At 43.8% G+C, this 23,360-nt stretch overlaps 1 protein-coding gene across 2 annotated transcripts in view; it reads right to left on the bottom strand.

Annotated features, from left to right (window-relative positions):
• Window positions 1-20,215, bottom strand: part of chd7 (chromodomain helicase DNA binding protein 7) — a 106,574-nt gene extending 86,359 nt beyond the window's left edge. For both annotated transcript variants that reach the window (XM_041802586.1, XM_041802585.1), the window contains exons 1-3: window positions 19,708-20,215; window positions 13,610-13,944; window positions 3,960-4,420 (exon numbers count right to left, since the gene is read on the bottom strand). In XM_041802586.1, coding sequence (XP_041658520.1) covers window positions 3,960-4,420; window positions 13,610-13,944; window positions 19,708-20,137 — 1,226 coding nt within the window. In that variant the 5' untranslated portion in view covers window positions 20,138-20,215. The remainder of the gene's footprint in view (window positions 1-3,959; window positions 4,421-13,609; window positions 13,945-19,707) is intronic.
• Window positions 20,216-23,360: the final 3,145 nt, after the last annotated feature.

Genomic DNA, 23,360 nt, shown 5'->3' on the forward strand with positions numbered 1-23,360 from the left:
ACTACAGTCACATCACCATCACAACACTGAACTACTACAGTCACATCACCATCACAACACTGAACTACTACAGTCACACCACCATCACAACACTGAACTACTACAGTCACATCACCATCACAACACTGAACTACTACAGTCACATCACCATCACAACACTGAACTACTACAGTCACACCACCATCACAACACTGATCTACTACAGTCACACCACCATCACAACACTGAACTACTACAGTCACACCACCATCACAACACTGAACTACTACAGTCACATCACCATCACAACACTGAACTACTACAGTCACACCACCATCACAACACTGATCTACTACAGTCACATCACCATCACAACACTGAACTACTACAGTCACATCACCATCACAACACTGAACTACTACAGTCACACCACCATCACAACACTGATCTACTACAGTCACACCACCATCACAACACTGAACTACTACAGTCACACCACCATCACAACACTGAACTACTACAGTCACACCACCATCTAAACTAGAGGTATGGCACTCTGATGTGTTTTTGAAAGTTTGGAGCCAAATCATTTGTTTTGGTGTTGATAGAGCGTGAAACGTCAAACACAGATTCGTACGGTATAAATGCAGCTAACACGCACAGTTGAGTGAGGAATGAGGAAGAAAAGCCAAGGAAATCTTCCTGTCTGACAATCCTGATGCCTGGTCATCCCCCTCTTTCCTCACTCACCTCGCTGTGAGCCACAGAAAGATAAATAGGACGGGGGAAAAACATCAGAAATGCCAGAAAAAATTCTGTTCATGTTAGAATTCCATATATTAATTTCTATGATTCTGAATCATTTCAAAATGTCCAGGAGTTGATATTTTTGAACATACTTTATGAGTAGACTCAGATCTGCTGCCTGTACTTTCCTCCATATGCTCTCAGACACTGATACTCCTGGAAGGCTACTGCTCATTAGCTGCCCTGTTAGCATTATCAGCACTAGCTCTTAGTATTATCAATGCTTACTCTGCTGTGCCTGCACACTCACATACTGCCTGCCCTGTCTAAATGAGATACAATGCAGATAAAGAAACTTAGCAGTCAAGTACAAGAAAACTGCCTCAAATTAGGGAAAAGAAAAATGTTTTAAAAAGTGTATGAAGAAATCACATACCAGAGGTTGAAAGTATGCTCAGGAGCTAAGAGGAGAGAGCTAATAAAAGGTCACTTTACCCTTTGAAATTTCTCGGTTATGGACGGTGACTGAATAGAAAATCTTTGAGGTCCACACAGGACATAAAAGTCCCCGACCACCGAATGTGGGTGGGCGGGGCAGCCTCTCTCCATCTCAGCACGACTGCACACCAGGTCAGCAGAAACTCAGAGGGCAAACAGCAGCAGCATTTCCACATTTTCATCTCCAGTAGTGCCAGAGAGGGCCACCAGAGGGTAGGGTTCTAAAGTTAGGTTAAGAATTAGTGAAGGAGACTGGGACATGCACACGACAAGTGGATGAGGGTAGGCTCCCAGGGTTCAGCTCAGGAGAAAACCAGAGTCTGGGGCTCTACTTAGACTGTAGACAGAGAGCTTCAGATGAACCGTTCACACCAGTTTATAAACACAAGATGACTTGGTCTGTGTGGGAGACTACATTTTGGCCTTAGTGGTTGACGGCTACATGATACATGGGCATACTGCCATGTTTAAAGTTTCAGTGTGAGAGAGAGAGGAGGGAGCTGCAGCTGCTGCTCTGAACAGTCAAACCATTTCAAACTCAAGGCCTGGGGGCAAATCCGGCCCTGGTGCTGTTACACCAGGACCACCAGATCCCATCATATTTTTACTGGCCCACTGTGAGGTCTGCAGATGTCCTCCAGTTAAAAATGTTAATTTAACCATGATGATTTCAAATAGCCCCAAGTCATAACAATGAGAAGTAAAACGTTAAATTAACTATATAAAAAGTCAGAAATGTGGTAAAATACATTAGTTTTTTCATATTCTTAATCACAAAAACTTATGGATTTGACATTTTTTTCCATGTTGACCTTTTCAATTCACAATTTTGACTCATCTAAAAATTTGACCTTTTAGCTCCTCAATTTTACATCTTTAAGTCATATATTGACTTTTTAAACTTATGATTAGGAATTTTCTCTCACTTTGACCTTTTTAGCTACTTTTACTTTCATCTCATAATCTGACCTTTAGATCACCTATTTTAATTTTTAATATTTTGACCTTTAAAAGTCAAATTTTAATGTTTTTAATGTTTGCCTTTACATTTCAATCCAACAATTTTGAATTAATCTCATATTTTGACTGTTAAGAATCAAGATTTCAACTTTACATCTCATATATTTGCCTTTTACAAACGTTATTTTGACTTTGAATGTCATGTTTTGACCTTTAGAGCTAATACGTTTGAAGATTTATCTCAGATTCTCAGCCTTTGAAGTCATCCTTTTGACCTTTTTTAATCTCAAAATCCTTCATCATCAGTGCTAAGGATTTTTCCCCATAATTCATTGCTGGTGAAAACGAGGTTGACAGTTTATGGTTAAATCTGGACTGAGCTCGACCCTCAGGTTGGAGCGAAATTCTGAATTGGGCCTTGCTGTGATTAAGTTCTGCACCCCTGATTATTAATATTATGGATTATGTTTAAATTTGCACATTTTGCCAGTCAGTGAATACAGAACAATGATCCAGTAATGCTACACAAACAAAATTACAGGCTACTCTCATAAAGCCATGGCTGCAGGAACTCTGCAGGGTTAAAAAAGCTGAGAAACAAAAGAACTCTCAGATTCCATGTTTTTAAATAAATCCAACATCGTGAAAATGTGCCTCATGAACACCGAAGTAGATTTAACTCATTAGTGTCTGACAGTTAAATGCCTCCACAAGGTATGCAATAGCCAGGCAGTGAATGCACACTGGTGGCTCAAGAGGAAGTGGGATTTCTAGAAATCATATAAGCAAGGGGTGAACATTAGTCCCAATGACCTTGAGCCTGGATCTATGACCTCCAAAACTCAGTTCCCCTTCTGAGACACCACACGAGCCAGGGATGAACCTGAGGCCAGGGCACCGTGACATTTGACCACCAAAATCAAATGACAGCATGCTTGACACATGGTGGATGTTGGTGCAAAGTTTAGAGAAAATCCCTCAGAGTAACTAAGCACTATTACAGTACTACGGTATCCCAGTCTATCTAAAAATAGCCACAGTATCCCTCTAATTACCGCCATCAGCATCTGACCATCCGATCAGAGCGAGCAGAGAAAAGGCACAGATAGACTCAAACCTACTGGACTTACGGTCACAGTGATGTGTCCCAGCATGTTCTACTGGGATGTAGTCTGCATCTTTATATGGGACACAAGCAGCATTTCAGATAAAAACAGGCATTTAAAGCAGGATACACACAACAGAACAGCTAAAACCTCCAGCTGATGGCTACCCTGTTGTCTACAACCCTAACCCTTCTGAATCAGGGACCAACACGGGAATCTGGTACTGACATGGTACCGGTACAACACATCTGATACCTAAAGGAGGGAATTATGACACATACTCATTCAATAACCTGCCACCTCATTGAAAGGCAGGAAATATGTTTGGATGTATGTGCTAAATGACACCACTTTCTTTTCCTTATCCCGTGTTCCACTTTATATCATATTCATATATTCATATATTAGATTTTTCTGCAGTTCATTTATAATTCCCAGAGGGCTTTTCTTCTCCCACCAACTTCATACACACTTTATTTCTGATCCAAGCACCGTTTAGGCACCAGCATCATGTATAAAGTAACGGGTATCAGAAAAAACCCAAACCCTACTTTCAATCCTTAAACCTCAGACACTGCTGAGTCAGGTAAACTTAGCTCACATGTGGAACTAGAATCCTAAACCACAGACCAACCAAACACATGCACACTAATGCAGCGCTGCTCTTACCTGGGTTTCTTGGGAGTCTTGGTCTTGGGCGTTGAGCTCTTGGTCTTCTTCTCCTTGGGCTCTTTGGGCTCTTTGGGAGTTTTGGGGGTTTTGGGCGTCTTGGGGGTTTTGGGCTCTTTGGGCTCCTTGCCCTCCGTCTTCTCCTTTGGTTTCTTTTTGCGTTTTTTCTTCTCCTCCACTGGTGGTGAACATCCATCTACAGTTCCTGTGCCAGTAACCTGCTCACCTGCATCACTTCCTGTAGCAGGAAATTCAGACTTGACTTCCTCTGTAGCCTTGTTCTCCACCTCTTCTTCCACACCGTCCAACGCTTTTGTTTTCTTCTTCCTCTTCTTTTTTGGCTTGGTCTCCTGGTTGTTGGTCTGCTCTGTGCTGATAGGCTTGCCAGGGGAGCCGGTGCCGACCGTGGGCCTGTCAGGAACCATCATTGAGGCGTCTCCTGATGGGTCAGTGGGGGAATGCTGGGGGTGAAGAGACAGTTTATCTTAGTTTGTATGAGACAAAAGTGCTTCAACAGGTCGTGTTTCTAAACAGGGACAGTTGCCACAGAGTCTAACACTGAAAGACAACTCTTCACAGAAAAACAACATTCACTTGGCTCTCTGCAAAGAAAACAAGTAGGAAAACATGTTTTTGGTAATCTGTCTGATTTAGCCTACTTTTCCACTCTTGTCTGCAGGAACAGTTTGGTTTTTAACAAATGTTGTTAAAAAGGTTGGACTTCATCTTCTTAAAAAATATTTAGTTAATTCTCAAGGAGAAGCCACTCATGTTTTGACTTTCCATCAATCTGATTGGACAATTAGTTAACCAGTCAATGTATGGGTACCCTGTGATTGACTGGTGACCAGTCCAGGATGACCCCGGCCAATGACAGCTGGGATAGGGTCCAGCCCTCCCCGCGGTGTAGAATGGGTTGGTACACATCCCTGAATTGTTACACCCCTACATAGTCAAAATATATTTTTAAGGTGGTAACACACAAGCTGTGATCTGACAATCAGACGAATCCCTAAAACATGGAGTGATTGAGTCAGATTGGACCCCGTTCCTTTTAGTTCAGTTCGATCTAAAGCCTGATTGGACCCCGTTCCTTTTAGTTCAGTTCGATCTAAAGCCTGATTGGACCCCGTTCCTTTTAGTTCAGTTCGATCTAAAGCCTGATTGGACCCCGTTCCTTTTAGTTCAGTTCGATCTAAAGCCTGATTGGACCCGTTCCTTTTAGTTCAGTTTGATCTAAAGCCTGATTGGACCCAGTTCCATTTAGTTCAGTTCGATCTAAAGCCTGATTGGACCCAGTTCCATTTAGTTCAGTTCGATCTAAAGCCTGATTGGACCCAGTTCCATTTAGTTCAGTTCGATCTAAAGCCTGATTGGACCCGTTCCTTTTAGTTCAGTTCGATCTAAAGCCTGATTGGGCCCGTTCCTTTTAGTTCAGTTTGATCTAAAGCCTGATTGGACCCAGTTCCATTTAGTTCAGTTCGATCTAAAGCCTGATTGGACCCAGTTCCATTTAGTTCAGTTCGATCTAAAGCCTGATTGGACCCCTTCCTTTTAGTTCAGTTTGATCTAAAGCCTGATTGGACCCAGTTCCATTTAGTTCAGTTGGATCTAAAGCCTGAATGGACCCAGTTCCATTTAGTTCAGTTTGATCTAAAGGCTGATTGGACCCCGTTCCATTTAGTTCAGTTTGACCTAAAGCCTGATTGGACCCCGTTCCATTTAGTTCAGTTGGATCTAAAGCCTAATTGGACCCCGTTCCATTTAGTTCAGTTGGATCTTAAGCCTGATTGGACCCCGTTCCATTTAGTTCAGTTGGATCTAAAGCCTGATTGGACCCCGTTCCATTTAGTTCAGTTGGATCTAAAGCCTGATTGGACCCCGTTCCATTTAGTTCAGTTGGATCTAAAGCCTGATTGGACCCCGTTCCATTTAGTTCAGTTGGATCTTAAGCCTGATTGGACCCCGTTCCATTTAGTTCAGTTGGATCTAAAGCCTGATTGGACCCCGTTCCATTTAGTTCAGTTGGATCTAAAGCCTGATTGGACCCAGTTCCATTTAGTTCAGTTCGATCTAAAGCCTGATTGGACCCAGTTCCATTTAGTTCAGTTCGATCTAAAGCCTGATTGGACACAGTTAGATCTAAAGCCTGATTGGACCCCGTTCCATTTAGTTTAGTTCGTCTTAAGCCTGATTGGACCCGTTCCTTTTAGTTCAGTTTGATCTAAAGCCTGATTGGACCCAGTTCCATTTAGTTCAGTTCGATCTAAAGCCTGATTGGACCCAGTTCCATTTAGTTCAGTTCGATCTAAAGCCTGATTGGACCCAGTTCCATTTAGTTCAGTTCGATCTAAAGCCTGATTGGACCCAGTTCCATTTAGTTCAGTTCGATCTAAAGCCTGATTGGACACAGTTAGATCTAAAGCCTGATTGGACCCAGTTCCATTTAGTTCAGTTCGATCTAAAGCCTGATTGGACCCAGTTCCATTTAGTTCAGTTCGATCAAAAGCCTGATTGGACACAGTTAGATCTAAAGCCTGATTGGACCCCGTTCCATTTAGTTTAGTTCGTCTAAAGCCTGATTGGACCCGTTCCTTTTAGTTCAGTTTTATCTAAAGCCTGATTGGACCCCGTTCCTTTTAGTTCAGTTCGATCTAAAGCCTGATTGGACCCGTTCCTTTTAGTTCAGGTCGATCTAAAGCCTGATTGGACCCGTTCCTTTTAGTTCAGTTCGATCGGAAGCCTGATTGGACCCGTTCCATTTAGTTCAGTTGGATCTGAAGCCTGATTGGACCCTTTCCATTTAGTTCAGTTGGATCTAAAGCCTGATTGGACCCGTTCCTTTTAGTTCAGTTCGATCTAAAGCCTGATTGGACCCATTCCTTTTAGTTCAGGTCGTCTAAAGCCTGATTGGACCCCGTTCCATTTAGTTCAGTTCGATCTAAAGCCTGATTGGACCCCGTTCCATTTAGTTCAGTTCGATCTTTAGCCTGATTGGACCCCGTTCCATTTAGTTCAGTTGGATCTAAAGCCTGATTGGACCCCGTTCCATTTAGTTCAGTTTGATCTTTAGCCTGATTGGACCCCGTTCCATTTAGTTCAGTTAGATCTAAAGCCTGATTGGAACCCGTTCCATTTAGTTCAGTTTGACCTAAAGCCTGATTGGACCCCGTTCCATTTAGTTCAGTTTGATCTTTAGCCTGATTGGACCCCGTTCCATTTAGTTCAGTTGGATCTAAAGCCTGATTGGACCCCGTTCCATTTAGTTCAGTTTGATCTTTAGCCTGATTGGACCCCGTTCCATTTAGTTCAGTTAGATCTAAAGCCTGATTGGAACCCGTTCCATTTAGTTCAGTTTGATCTTTAGCCTGATTGGACCCCGTTCCATTTAGTTCAGTTTGACCTAAAGCCTGATTGGACCCCGTTCCATTTAGTTCAGTTAGATCTAAAGCCTGATTGGAACCCGTTCCATTTAGTTCAGTTTGATCTTTAGCCTGATTGGACCCCGTTCCATTTAGTTCAGTTTGACCTAAAGCCTGATTGGACCCCGTTCCATTTAGTTCAGTTCGATCTAAAGCCTAATTGGACCCAGTTCCATTTAGTTCAGTTGGATCTAAAGCCTGATTGGACCCCGTTCCATTTAGTTCAGTTGGATCTTAAGCCTGATTGGACCCCGTTCCATTTAGTTCAGTTGGATCTTAAGCCTGATTGGACCCCGTTCCATTTAGTTCAGTTTGATCTAAAGGTTGATTGGACCCGTTCCATTTAGTTCAGTTGGATCTTAAGCCTGATTGGACCCGTTCCATTTAGTTCAGTTGGATCTAAAGGCTGATTGGACCCGTTCCATTTGGTTCAGTTGGATCTAAAGCCTGATTGGACCCCGTTCCTTTTAGTTCAGTTGGATCTAAAGCCTGATTGGACCCCGTTCCATTTAGTTCAGTTGGATCTAAAGCCTGATTGGACCCGTTCCATTTAGTTCAGTTGGATCTAAAGCCTGATTGGACCCGTTCCATTTAGTTCAGTTGGATCTAAAGCCTGATTGGACCCGTTCCATTTAGTTCAGTTGGATCTAAAGGCTGATTGGACCCGTTCCTTTTAGTTCAGTTGGATCTTTAGCCTGATTGGACCCGTTCCATTTAGTTCAGTTGGATCTAAAGCCTGATTGGACCCGTTCCATTTAGTTCAGTTGGATCTAAAGCCTGATTGGACCCGTTCCATTTAGTTCAGTTGGATCTTAAGCCTGATTGGACCCGTTCCATTTAGTTCAGTTGGATCTAAAGCCTGATTGGACCCCGTTCCATTTAGTTCAGTTGGATCTTAAGCCTGATTGGACCCGTTCCATTTAGTTCAGTTGGATCTGAAGCCTGATTGGACCCGTTTCATTTAGTTCAGTTGGATCTTAAGCCTGATTGGACCCGTTCCATTTAGTTCAGTTGGATCTGAAGCCTGATTGGACCCGTTCCATTTAGTTCAGTTGGATCTGAAGCCTGATTGGACCCGTTTCATTTAGTTCAGTTGGATCTTAAGCCTGATTGGACCCGTTTCATTTAGTTCAGTTGGATCTTAAGCCTGATTGGACCCGTTCCATTTAGTTCAGTTGGATCTGAAGCCTGATTGGACCCGTTTCATTTAGTTCAGTTGGATCTAAAGCCTGATTGGACCCCATTCCTTTTAGTTCAGTTGGATCTTAAGCCTGATTGGACCCCGTTCCATTTAGTTCAGTTGGATCTTTAGCCTGATTGGACCCGTTCCATTTAGTTCAGTTGGATCTAAAGCCTGATTGGACCCGTTCCATTTAGTTCAGTTGGATCTAAAGGCTGATTGGACCCGTTCCTTTTAGTTCAGTTGGATCTGAAGCCTGATTGGACCTGTTCCATTTAGTTCAGTTGGATCTGAAGCCTGATTGGACCCGTTCCATTTAGTTCAGTTGGATCTGAAGCCTGATTGGACCCGTTCCATTTAGTTCAGTTGGATCTGAAGCCTGCTTATTAAAACATGGCCTTTACTGTAAATAACATTTCTCCTAAGCATGAAGCCTGTTCATTCATTTCTAAATCAGTATAAACTAGACTGTCTTACCCTATACCAGAACTCTTTCCAGAAAATATCAACGCATCTAAAAAAAAAAGTTTCCCAGCCCAAAGTCAGAGCACCTGTCTAACTCAGTCCTGGTTCAGCCATGCCAGCCCCTCAGTCAAAAGCTCCACGTCTCTTTTTTGACTGGACAGAGGTTGAATTTTTCAGCTATGCAGACGACAGACCAGAATGAGAACGTCCATAAAGCTCTACAGTACTAACAGTCCTTTATCAAAAATAACATTATTCATGATTAAACATTAGATAGACCCACTTATGCTAAATGCTACTAGGATCAACCTGCAGACTGCACCTTTAAGGACTGAAGTTTTAGGTCTGAACTGCTGATAAATATTGGTGTGGTCAAAAATCCTCATCCTGCAGCCCTCCTGTAGCCTTTAGAGATACCTACAGTCCCTCTGTGGTACTCAGTGGACCAGTCAGTGTGGTTTCAGGGCGTTGTTTAGGGCTACCTGCAGATTTCTGGGCAGGTTTGGAGCATGCCAATGTCCGGTGTATGCTACAGCATAGAGGTATAAATCAGGCTAGAGTCCTGTCCTCTGTTAACATCCTCATCCTTATTGTTCCCAAGTAAGAATTCTGTGACAGGCAACTGGTTACCAGCTGTTGGGCGCCTCTCCAGCTGCCTCTCCTCCCTCTACCTCTCTTCCATCCCTACATCCCTCTCACTCTCTCTCCCTGTCTCTCTCTCTCTCCAGCTGCTCAGGGTCCCAGTAGCAGATGGGAAATCAGGCATCATGACACGAATAAATTATCTCCATACTTCAAAAAGGCGCAGCAAGGGAGTGAAAATGAGTGTGTGTGTGTGTGTGTGTGTGTGTGTGTGTGTGTGTTGTATGAAAAGAGACAGTAGGCCTTTGAGCCTCCATGTATGTGCACGTGAAGCACACATATGCACTTGTGTGCTTCAAACTGTGTCAGCTGGGTCTGTGTGTGTGTGTGTGTGTGTGTGTGTGTGTGTGTGCGCGCGCATGTATGATCATCAGCACGTTTACAGCTCCTCCCCTCTGTGAGCACGCTGAGCATGTCCTGGCTACTCTGATGTGTCGGAGCAGAAGTTGGGGCTCTTCCACCCAAAGTCCACTAGCATCAGGAGAAGAACTGACACTAACGCCAAACTCCTGCAAGGTCAGACATGGCACAAACCGCTGCACACCAACAGCTGCTGACACACACATTAACGGAGCCATTTAGACACAAACATAGCAGAGAGAGTGAGACGGAGACAGACAAAGCTGAGGGCTGCAGTGCCAGGAGATAAATCTTCCCTCATGCCAAGATTCGAAGATAATCAATCACACGAATGACAATGGAGAGACAGAGTATGCACAAACAACCTGAAATAGACCCCCACAAGCCTTGCCTCAGGTTTGGTGCTCTGCAGACAGAGGAAGGCCTGCTTGTGCATGGAGATGCATTGGTTTGGTCCAGGTCTCCAACAGAACCACCTTTAGCTCCAGCTCCTGAACTGGTCGCTTTACTAGAGCTTTTGAGTGAAAGACAATTATTTTAAAGCTAAATTATTAAGTAAATATCAGCGATCCATTGTTAAAAAGAAAAATGGTGTTGCATTGTTGCAGTCTGATACTTGGGGAGGTTGTGGACTGGCCAGGAGCACATGAGCACACGGAAAAGTGCTTTTTTCATAATATGTGACCTCTAAAATAGCATTACAGACCAGGATTTCAAGCCTGTGTTTATAAAAATGATAGGTAATTTGTTTAACCAACAAGTAAACCTTGCGCTGGCTAATTAGATACACAAATTTAACCGTCCACATCCCTAACAGGAACATTCTGAGTCATAGCGGTAGGTTGATAAAGACAGGAGGAAGCTGGGCATCTACAGCAGATACCACAAACCTTTGAAATCAAGATAAACTCAACTCAGCTCCATCGTCCTTCCTCTGAAGGAGAATTAAGACCTTAAATGTCAGCAGATCAGCGGGACGGTGAAGTAAATTTAGAGCTGTATTAATAGTCCTGTGATAACGCAGCTGGTTTTTACATGATCGTGTCCATCAGGATTTATCACAGATTAAACAAAGAAGCCTTTGTCCATTTACAGGATTTCTGTTTGGCTAAATACTGAAGTTATTTCTGTAAACTCTCCATGAAGAATCTAACACTTACACAGTTTATACAGCACACTATAAAAGTTTAGAGCTATTAAAAATAAACTCAAGGTGTTGAAAGACAGGAAGAAAGAAACCCTGGGACCTCCATCACGCTTTCAGGAACTGTGACTGCAAAACCAACCAAGACTCTGAAATCTCAGTGACAGCATGCACAGAGGAAAGTGCTGCAGCAGCACTGCATGCCTCAGCTCTTCCGGTAGGGCTGGTGGTTTTCTACTCCTCTCTGTGAACCACCAAAACAAGACAAGCACCTTCAACAGCAGCAGCTGGGCAGGGGGCAGCACTGGAGACGACTCAAACAGGGTCCACTATGGGTTACAGCAGACATCAGCAGACTCTGTAGACCACCACAGACCACAGGGGGGTCAGGACCTGCATCTGATCTGTTAGCGTGGGAGCTAGCTAACTCTGTAGACCACCACAGACCACAGGGGGGTCAGGACCTGCATCTGATCTGTTAGCGTGGGAGCTAGCTAACTCTGTAGACCACCACAGACCACAGGGGGGTCAGGACCTGCATCTGATCTGTTAGCGTGGGAGCTAGCTAACTCTGTAGACCACCACAGACCACAGGGGGGTCAGGACCTGCATCTGATCTGTTAGCGTGGGAGCTAGCTCGAGGATAAATAAAGGTCTTTGTTGTTATTGTTCGTATCATGTGAGCTCAAACCAGCAGAGACCAGCATCAGAGATGGGTTTACTGGGAGCTGTGGAGCTCTATGAGCTCAAACCAGCAGAGACCAGCATCAGAGATGGGTTTACTGGGAGCTGTGGAGCTCTATGAGCTCAAACCAGCATCAGAGATGGGTTTACTGGGAGCTGTGGAGCTCCAGCTAACTGGATGGTATAGCAGCTCACCGACAGCATGCGTGAAGGGGGGGGGAGGGGTGAGACAGGCATGTTATATGTCAACTGGAGTGCTGCACGCAACAGTGTGTGTGTGCTGGTCTGTGTGTGATTTAGAATAAAGGTCACAGCGCAGCGTTCTGCCTGAGCTGTGACCTTGAGCTGCTGACGAAGGCACGAGCGTGTGTGTAATAACCATGCTTAGTGAGCAGATGGAGCTTAGAGTAGCAGACATACAGTCATCGTGACTGACTGACCAGCTCGCTCTGTGTGTGTGTATGTGTGTGTGTGTTTGTGGTTGTGTCTTTCTAGCAAGCACACCCAGAGACACCCACAGAACTCCCATCTTTCTACAGACACCAGCATTAGTCTGGCCCCTCTAGCCAGGCTTTCCTAGTTCCCTGAGCAGGACTACCATCCTGTTTGGGTCCACACACTCTCCAGCAACACTAGCAGCATGTGTGTGTGTTTAAGTGTGTAAATGAAGGCGCTGCTGGGCCCACAGCTAGAGGCGAAGCACACAGCTCACCAGTCAACCTGGCATCTAGGTCAGGAGAGCTGGATAAATTAAGTGTGACGTCTGAAATGTCAACCACCAAACGCAGCTCTGCCAGCTGCTGATGGGCTGGGGGAGAAGGAAGCAAGGGAGCAGACTGGGGAAAAGGGTACCAGCCTTGTTTGTGTGTCTGTGGCCACGGGGCTGTTTGTCTGTGAATGGGTCAGTGGAGAAAGGGGGCTTTGAGCAACAAAACAAGCTAATGGAGGCCAGGGGCACGTGACCTGAGTGGTAGTGGCGGTGTAGGCTCACATACACAAACATGAGACCTGCTTGTGATAGAGGACTCCCTTTTTTGAGATCTTTTGCCTGTTTTCTTTCAGCTCAACCCCCGTTCTGTTAATCATCCTCCAGTTTGGTTCCATCTCCCTGTATCCCTCCTCTAAACTACTCGTCTCTCTGCACATTTGTCTACGTAGCACCGGCTCAGAGATGACACCCCTGAAATGGATAGGACAAACAGATAGACGGGCAGGCAGACAAGCAGAACGAGCGGAAAGAGAGGAGACGGGGAGGAGGGAGAGACAGGAAGGGAGGTTTCCTCTACAGACGGGGGGGCTGGGAGCAAGAGGGAGGAGAGATTATGCTGGTGGCGCCTCTGTGTGTGTGCACACGTGTGTGTATTACACACATGTCGCAGGATATGCAGCTCATAGGAAGCAAACAGCTGCAAAAATCCACCAGCACCACCCCCAACAGATGCACACATAGGAACATAAACATACGGAAACACAACCACACACAAGAGACAGTTGAGAGATGACGGAAAGACAAAAAGCACACAGAATGGTGAAAAAACACGGCGAATCAGTGGCCGGTGCACTGCTGTGCTCTCAAATGTCACATGTACACACATTTAAATACACACTGCACACTTCCTCTTCACTCCAAACACACATTCCCCCACCCACATGAAAAATAAACACTTACATGAAATACACCAACACGTTCAAAAAAACTGATTTACACTCACAACTGCTACCACATCAAAGCACGTGTGTGATGAAGACTCACCTGTACGTGAGGCACTTTCTGTGGGGTAAGAGGGGGTGAGGAGAGCGGGTGAGAGGCAGGAGGTGGAGGTGCCCATGTGTGGGAGGCTTGGTTGGGGGGAGGAGGTGTGCTCTGCAGGTGCTGAGTGTGGGGAGCCAGGTGTGTGTGCTGACTCGGAGCACTCTGAGCAGGAGGCGCCAACGCCTGGTTTGGAGCTGGAATGCCATGTTGACCCACAGACGGACCCTGGAAGCCCATTGGATTGGACTGCAGGGTCTGAGCGTTCCGTGAAGCCTGCTGCTGGGCCTGGAGAAGACGCTGGTCTCCCCCCTGGATGATTGGAACTTCTAGAGGCCCTGTAGAGGGAAAGGAATGAGAGGAAGGCTCGTCTATTCAAACATGACAAATAAACTCACGCAAAGGTCTGGATTATCATTTAATCTAACCTGTGAGTGATATACTGTATGTTCAAAGTCAAACAACACTTCACTGAACCAGAGGTATGATGAGAACAATAAAACAACCCCAAACAAGGCTAGAAGACATTACTGATGCAAGTAAAAGGAGCCGTGTTGGCTTTATAAACAGAGACAGGCATGGGAACTAACTACTGACAGTTGTTCAAGTGACTGCAGCTGAGGAGCGTTTTCATGTACTTTTACATTGAGGAATTATTCTTCTACTTCAGTGCACTTCAGGTAATCATTTCATTTATTTAATATCGCACCATTACTGAGGAAACAAGAAAAAACTAAGTGATGGAAAGAGAAGGTCCAGGCTCTCCATCATCTAGGGAACACTGGACAGTTGTCTAACAGGAAATACATGTCATTCAGAAGCACACAGCGAGAGAAAAGCTCAGTTCCTATACACCGCTTACCCTTCCACATAGCCCTGCTGCTGTTTGCACCTTCAGATCTACACCGCATTCCACATTATTATGCAAATGATATTTTTCTCTGATTTTCCTAAGTAATAATGCAAATGACAGTCAGAATATTTTTCAAGTCATCAGCTGTTAGAGCAAAATTCAAATGTTTTTGAACAAACTTCATAATGACAAAAATTATTTTTAAAAAAAAATAAAAACCTCAAAATGCACTGTTCCACATTATTAGGCACAACAGAGTTTTAAAACATTTTGTAGGTTGTAAAGAACTGAAAATGGTCATTTGTAGAAATTGCAGCATTAGGAGGTCATATTTACTGAAATCAAAGCTATTTCAATCAAAAACATCTGAACAGGCCAAGTTCATGTTAACATAGGAGCCCTTCTCTGATATCACCTTCACTATTCTTCATCCATTGAACTTGTGAGTTTTTGGAGAGTTTCTGCTTGAATTTCTTTGCAGGATGTCAGAATATCCTCCCAGAGCTGCTGTTCTGATGTGAACTGCCTCCCACCCTCATAGATCTTTAGCTTGAGGATGCTCCAAAGGTTCTCAGTAGGGTTAAAGGTCAGGGGAGGATGGGGGCCACACCATGAGTTTGTCTCCTTTTATGTCCATAGCAGCCAATGACACAGAGGGATTCTCTGCAGCATGAGATGGAGCATTGTCATGCATGAAGAAAATTTTGCTACAGAAGGCACGGTTCTTCTTTTTGTACCATGGAAGAAAGTGGTCAGTCAGAAACTCTAGATACTTTGCCGAGGTCATTTTCACACCTTCAGGGACCCTAAAGGGGCCTATCAGCTCTCTCCTCATGATTCCGGCCCAAACATGACTCCGCCCCCTCCTTGTTGACGTCCCGGCCTCATGGGACATGGTGGCCATCCACCAACCATCCACTACTCCTCCATCTGGACCATCCAGGGTTGCACGGCACTCATCAGTCAACAAGACTGTTTGAAAATGAGTCTTCATGTATTTCTGGGCCCACTGCAACCGTTTCTGCTTGTGAGCATTGGTTAGGGGGGGCTGAATAGTAGGTTTATACACGACTGCAAGCCTCTGGAGGATCCTACACCTTGAGGTTGGTGGGACTCCAGAGGCACCAGCAGCTTCAAATCCCTGTTTGCTGCTTTGTAATGACATTTTAGCATCTGCTCTCTGAATCTGATGTATTTGTCCGTCAGAAACCTTCCTCATTATGTCTTTATCTGCAGGAACCCGTCTGTGCTCTGAATCAGCCAAAAATTTCTTCACAGTATGATGATTATACTTAGTTTTTCCTGAAACATCGAATGTTTTCATTCCTTGTCCAAGGCATTACACTATTTGAGGCTTTTCAGCAGCAGAGATCCTTTTTCTTTCCCAGATTGCTGAAACCTGTGGCCTGCTTAATAATGTGGAAAATGTGGAAAAGTGCATTTTGAGGTTTTTATTTAAAAAAAATAATAGTTATCATTATGAAGTTTGTTCAAAAACATTTGAATTATACTCTAATTGTTGATGACTAGAAAAATATTATGACTGTCATTCGCATTGATATTTAGAAAAATCAGAGAAAAACGTCTTTGCATAATAATGTGGAACGTGGTGTAGAGGTAGGATTTCCCTGCTGCTGTTTGCACCTTCAGATCTAGTGGTAGGATGTCCCTACTGTTTGCACCTTCAGATCTAGTGGTAGGATGTCCCTACTGTTTGCACCTTCAGATCTAGTGGCAGGATGTCCCTACTGTTTGCACCTTCAGATCTAGTGGCAGGATGTCCCTGCTGTTTGCACCTTCAGATCTAGTGGCAGGATGTCCCTACTGTTTGCACCTTCAGATCTAGTGGTAGGATGTCCCTGCTGTTTGCACCTTCAGATCTAGTGGTAGGATGTCCCTGCTGTTTGCACCTTCAGATCTAGTGGCAGGATGTCCCTACTGTTTGCACCTTCAGATCTAGTGGTAGGATGTCCCTACTGTTTGCACCTTCAGATCTAGTGGTAGGATGTCTCTGCTGTTTGCACCTTCAAATCTAGTGGTAGGATGTCCCTACTGTTTGCACCTTCAGATCTAGTGGTAGGATGTCCCTGCTGTTTGCACCTTCAGATCTAGTGGTAGGATGTCTCTGCTGTTTGCACCTTCAAATCTAGTGGTAGGATGTCCCTACTGTTTGCACCTTCAGATCTAGTGGTAGGATGTCCCTGCTGTTTGCACCTTCAGATCTAGTGGTAGGATGTCCCTACTGTTTGCACCTTCAGATCTAGTGGTAGGATGTCTCTGCTGTTTGCACCTTCAGATCTAGTGGTAGGATGTCTCTGCTGTTTGCACCTTCAGATCTAGTGGTAGGATGTCTCTGCTGTTTGCACCTTCAGATCTAGTGGTAGGATGTCCCTACTGTTTGCACCTTCAGATCTAGTGGTAGGATGTCTCTGCTGTTTGCACCTTCAGATCTAGTGGTAGGATGTCCCTACTGTTTGCACCTTCAGATCTAGTGGTAGGATGTCTCTGCTGTTTGCACCTTCAGATCTAGTGATAGGATGTCTCTGCTGTTTGCACCTTCAGATCTAGAAGTAGGATGTCCCTGCTGCTGATTGATGTCTGCGTGTTGGTGTCTGCAGCTGCAGGTTGTTCTTAAACCCTCTGACTTCATTGGCCCAGCATTGTCTGTATTAAGCATCTGATAGGCTTAGTAGCATCCCGTAGTTACTGTAAAGACCAGAGAAGCTGTGCAGGTCTACATAGATTATTGTAAATGTTAAAAGCTGCAAAGGTCAAAATAAAAGTGCTCCTCTGAATGGAATAACAGCTGACCTCCGGATAGGACTGCGCCCGGTTCTGGATCCTGACCGCAGCCCACTTATTAGTGACCTCTGGACTAGACTATCAGCACGGATGGCACGGATAAATGGCAAAAAAATCAATGACATGAAATCGCAGAAGTTGCAATATTTCTTTGACCTGAAATTTGAGTCTACATACTGGTTTAAAACTTTTCTATTTGCAGCAGAGATGTCACACATGGCATATTATGCAATCATTCAAGACCCATGTTTCAGAGCAGTCAACAAAAAAATCCTACTTTCTTCATTTTGTGGATTTTTCTGATTTAATATGAGGATGACATAAAAATGGTCATTCCATTGAATACAACAATTCGTATCCATTTTGTAATTAGAGTCAAAATCATCAGAATCAGATACTTTTTAAAACTGTTCAGCCCTAGTTTTATCTTACATTGTGTTGGTTTTAGTTTAGAATGATTTATTGCTTGTGTTTATTAAAAATACACAAGATTAAGATCTTTAGAAATAATCACTTATCAAATCACAATTGCAATACTGGGGAAAATAATGGAAATGAGATTATTTTCCTAAATCATTCAGCTCTAAGTGAGGCTGAGAAATAAACAGAGTCTTTAGGACAAAGATATCCTCCTTTATAAGTCAACGTAATGATGTGAGGAGACACTAGTTTGATGCTGAGCACCAACATTGTGAATGTCTGGCACAAATCCTGTGAATTGACAAAATAATTTTGTGCGTTAACTTCATTCACAGGAGTTTAAAAATTTTTACCCAAGCGAATCACATGGGCTGCGATGGCCAATCAGCATGGAGATTCCCCAGTGACAAATCTCACAGGAGTCACCGGAGGATCTCTGAAGGTTCAATTAACTGGAAAATGGAGGAGAAAGTTGTGCTGTCTGTCTGTGGCTACCCTGAGCTGGAAGAAAACACACCTGTTCTACTGACACAGGAACAAAAAGGAGCCTGGAGGGAAGGAACAAAAGTGCAGATAGAAAGCAGCAATCCTCTCCATGTAGTCTAGCTCAGCCAAGTTTGATGGCAGCTGAAATACCAGATATCAGAGAAGACAAACTCTGCTTCAATTTGAAACAATCCAAGCAGATAAAGTCCCCACATTCCCAGACATCATTTACATTTGGTGTGACCACGGCATAAGACGAGGGCCATATTCACATCAGAACTGACTGACCACTAGTGTATTATTTCTGTATTTAAATGCTCGTCATCGCTGACCAAAAGTGCATTTATTCTGTTTTCTATGACTCACTGATACCAGGTCAGCATGAGGCTTTCCTCTGAAATAAAGATTACTGCTTATACATGAGCAGTGCGAAAATACAAGACTGTTTACAGGTATAGGCCTACCTCATATTATATAGAAAATAGTACTGTGCATCACATTTCCTTCTGCAACTGTGCTGTTCTAGCATAATAAACTTACTGTCCAAATACTTGGATTAGAATTGTAATAAAAGTTGCAATAATCCCCTATATCCAAACCCAATAGACCTACATTTTTATATCTGACACACACTCCCTTCCAAAAGTACTGGAACGGTGGGTCAAATTCCTTTTAGTTTTGCTGTAGACTAAAAACATTTGGGTTTGACAAAAAAAGGTGAATATGAGATCAACACCTCAGCTTTTATTTCCAGGTATCATGTCTGGATCTGATAAACAACCTAGGAGATAGCTTTACTTGTAACAGAACAGCACATTTTTAGGTGAGCAAAAGGATTGGAACAGAGACACGTAAAACAGATTGAAGTGAATAAGACCTCATATTTAGATGGAAATCAAGCCTGTGACCCACTGACATCACCAAACTTTAGCATTCTTGCTTTTATTTTTGTTGTCCCGCAGAAGTCCAGCCTCAATGAGTATTAAATCAACCCAGTAAAAGGGCAATAGGACCTTTAACAGCACAGGTGGAAAGAGAACACGACTACTGGACTCAAGTAAAAGTACCCAGACGTAAAAAGCTCTAAATGTAAAGTTTACTAAAGCAGAGTAAAGCTGTTTTATACTGAGCAGGCTGTGCTGGAAATTCTGATCCTTCTTTAATGTGCCGTAACTAGAGAACATGCATTTCTATCCAGGTCGCTCAGGTAAAGGCACACCTTTATAATAAAGAGGAATGCTGGTTCACTGTCATGTGTAAAAGCCAACCTACTGATCAGGTTCACATCATAGCCAGAAAGCTCAGACCACTGCACCTAACTTTAACTCTTATCACTAAATGGATGCTTCTGGAAATTTAGTCCCAGCACAAAACTTCCTCTAAAGCATGCTGTGGTAAAAGTTTAATTAAGGACATCTGTTAGAAAAGGACAGTGATGTGAGGAAATCTCATTCCCGGTACCTTTAACTCCTTCATTTGACATGATAAAAGTCAGAAGGTTAACTAATACCATGAAAAGCATACAGGGCCTTCTGCTTACCTTGCTGTAGCTGTAGCTGAGGCCTGACTGGAGCCAACTGTGAGCCTCTCTGCTGCCCCATACCAGGAAACATCTGCCCCGTGTTGGGGGGCATGTTGTGTGGCTGCTGGTGTTGGGGGTGTGGGCCAGACAGAGGGGTTTGGGGGGGTCTTTGTGGATGAGGAATAGCACTGGGTGGAGACTGCAGAGATGTATACCCTGCAGCCTCTTGGGTTCCAGCAAGTCCTGCACTGGGGGGTCTGCCTTGTTGGGGAGGAGGTGTTGGGGTTCCCAAAACCCGCATGGGAGACAATGATGAGGGAGAGGGGTAGGATCCCTGAGCTGGGGGTGCAAGGTGAGGCTGGTTTTGAGGCTGGGGCAGATTTTGTGGGTGTTGGGGGTGGTTAAGGGGGTGCATAGGCTGACCCTGCTGCCCTGCCTGCTGTTGCATTTTAGCAGAATGGGTCTGATGGGGCTGGGGTTGATGTGGTGGTCCAGGAGGGTAACGCTGACCCTGTTGCCCTGTTGCTGGAGCGCATCTTGCTGGATTAAAGGCACAGTCGCCATATTTCAGTATTTAAAGCAAATCTAAACATGGGCTAATCTAAATTTGTGTTCATCACCTGAATATCTGGTTAACCACCAGGAGTGAGCATCGCAATCTAGAACATGTCAAATTCAACACTTTTTAAGACCCTCTTCAACCACTTTCAGACCTTCTTACAACATCAGATTTCTGACCCTGAGCTGTGACAGGCTGACTAACAGTAAACAACCATGATCCACTAGCATGGAAAATTCATCCTTCTTAGAGCATTTTGGTATCAGGCTATGAGAAAATCATCTTGGTTTAATACCATAAAGTAGATGACAGCAGAAGGTCTGATTTTTGGACCAGTAGTCATCACTGATTCTAGATAAACCAAAAGTGGGAATCAGTATGCATGCATCAGACCACATTCAAACATTTGCAATGTCAGGATACCTGTGATTAATTCTTAATATGATTAATCCTGACAGCCCTCATTCATAATCACATCAAAGCTCATTGGTTTTACCAGTCATTTCATCAGTCTGGACAGCCTAGCCCAAGCAGCTGTTATCTACCATGTTTATGGCAATGCTGCTGTGTCCTTCAGCTTTTCTAGCTCATGGTCAGCTCTAACCAATACCAGATTCACTTCCACCAGTCATTTTCACCAGAACTCTCACCAGGACATCAACTCCAAACAGAGTGACTCTCACACACTAATCTACCAGTCATTCAGTGTCAGTAGTAACCACCAAAGGCAGCACAGATGCAAATGCAACAGAAATACAGCCACGATCTCAGCACCAAATCACCAGTAATCTACCAGTCACACAGCTTCTCACCAGCTGTTAGCAGTCACCAGTCATCCTGTTACCAGTTAGCCTCAACCAGTAAACTACCAGCTTTACCAGTCATCATCCAGTCTGCTGCTACCTAACTGTCATCACCAGTCACAGTAATCTACCAGTCATTCACCAGTCATTACCAGTCATCAACCAGTCTAAACCCACCATAGTATATAACCAGTCATCCAGTCATCACCAGGACTCAGTCTACCAGTCATCATAACCAGTCATTCACCAGTCATTCAGTACTACCAGTCATCACCAGTCTAGTAAATGTAGTCATTCACCAGTCATTACCAGTCATTCACCAGTAATCTACCAGTCATTCAGCCAATGCTGTCATTACCAGTCATCAATCCAACTTCATCAAAAACCAGTAATCTACCAGTCATTCACCAGTCATTACCAGTCATCAACCAGTAATCTACCAGTCATTACCAGTCATTCACCAGTCATTACCAGTCATCAACCAGTAATCTACCAGTCATTACCAGTCATTCACCAGTCATTACCAGTCATCAACCAGTAATCTACCAGTCATTACCAGTCATTCACCAGTCATTACCAGTCATCAACCAGTAATCTACCAGTCATTCACCAGTCATTACCAGTCATCAACCAGTAATCTACCAGTCATTCACCAGTCATCAACCAGTAATCTACCAGTCATTCACCAGTCATTACCAGTCATCAACCAGTAATCTACCAGTCATTCACCAGTCATTACCAGTCATCAACCAGTAATCTACCAGTCATTCACCAGTCATTACCAGTCATTCACCAGTCATTACCAGTCATCAACCAGTAATCTACCAGTCATTCACCAGTCATTACCAGTCATCAACCAGTAATCTACCAGTCATTCACCAGTCATCAACCAGTAATCTACCAGTCATTCACCAGTCATTACCAGTCATCAACCAGTAATCTACCAGTCATTCACCAGTCATTACCAGTCATCAACCAGTCATCTACCAGTAATCTACCAGTCATTCACCAGTCATTACCAGTCATCAACCAGTAATCCACCAGTAATCTACCAGTCATTCACCAGTCATTCACCAGTAATCTACCAGTAATCTACCAGTCATTCACCAGTCATTCACCAGTAATCTACCAGTAATCTACCAGTCATTCACCAGTCATTCACCAGTCATTCACCAGTCATCAACCAGTCATCAACCAGTAATCTACCAGTCATTCACCAGTCATTACCAGTCATCAACCAGTAATCTACCAGTCATTCACCAGGCATTACCAGTCATCAACCAGTCATCAACCAGTAATCTACCAGTCATTCACCAGTCATTACCAGTCATCAACCAGTAATCCATCAGTAATCTACCAGTCATTCACCAGTCATTACCAGTCATCAACCAGTCATCAACCAGTAATCTACCAGTCATTCACCAGTCATTACCAGTCATCAACCAGTAATCCATCAGTAATCTACCAGTCATTCACCAGTCATTCACCAGTCATTCACCAGTGATCTACCAGTAATCTACCAGTCATTCACCAGTCATTCACCAGTAATCTACCAGTCATTCACCAGTCATTCACCAGTAATCTACCAGTAATCTACCAGTCATTCACCAGTCTTTCACCAATCATTCACCAGTCATTACCAGTCATCAACCAGTCATCTACTAGTAATCCACCAGTAATCTACCAGTCATCTACTAGTAATCCACCAGTAATCTACCAGTCATCTACTAGTAATCCACCAGTAATCTACCAGTCATCTACTAGTAATCCACCAGTAATCTACCAGTCATCTACTAGTAATCCACCAGTAATCTACCAGTCATCTACTAGTAATCCACCAGTAATCTACCAGTCATTCACCAGTCATTACCAGTAATCTACCAGTCATCAACCAGTAATCTACCAGTCATTACCAGTCATTCACCAGTCACTACCAGTCATCAACCAGTAATCTACCAGTCATTCACCAGTCATTACCAGTCATCAACCAGTCATCAACCAGTAATCTACCAGTCATTCACCAGTCATTACCAGTCATCAACCAGTAATCCATCAGTAATCTACCAGTCATTCACCAGTCATTCACCAGTCATTCACCAGTAATCTACCAGTAATCTACCAGTCATTCACCAGTCATTCACCAGTAATCTACCAGTAATCTACCAGTCATTCACCAGTCATTCACCAGTAATCTACCAGTAATCTACCAGTCATTCACCAGTCTTTCACCAATCATTCACCAGTCATTACCAGTCATCAACCAGTCATCTACTAGTAATCCACCAGTAATCTACCAGTCATCTACTAGT

The sequence above is a fragment of the Cheilinus undulatus genome, linkage group 13 (genome assembly GCF_018320785.1).
Source record: "Cheilinus undulatus linkage group 13, ASM1832078v1, whole genome shotgun sequence".
NCBI classification, from domain to species: Eukaryota; Metazoa; Chordata; class Actinopteri; order Labriformes; family Labridae; genus Cheilinus; species Cheilinus undulatus.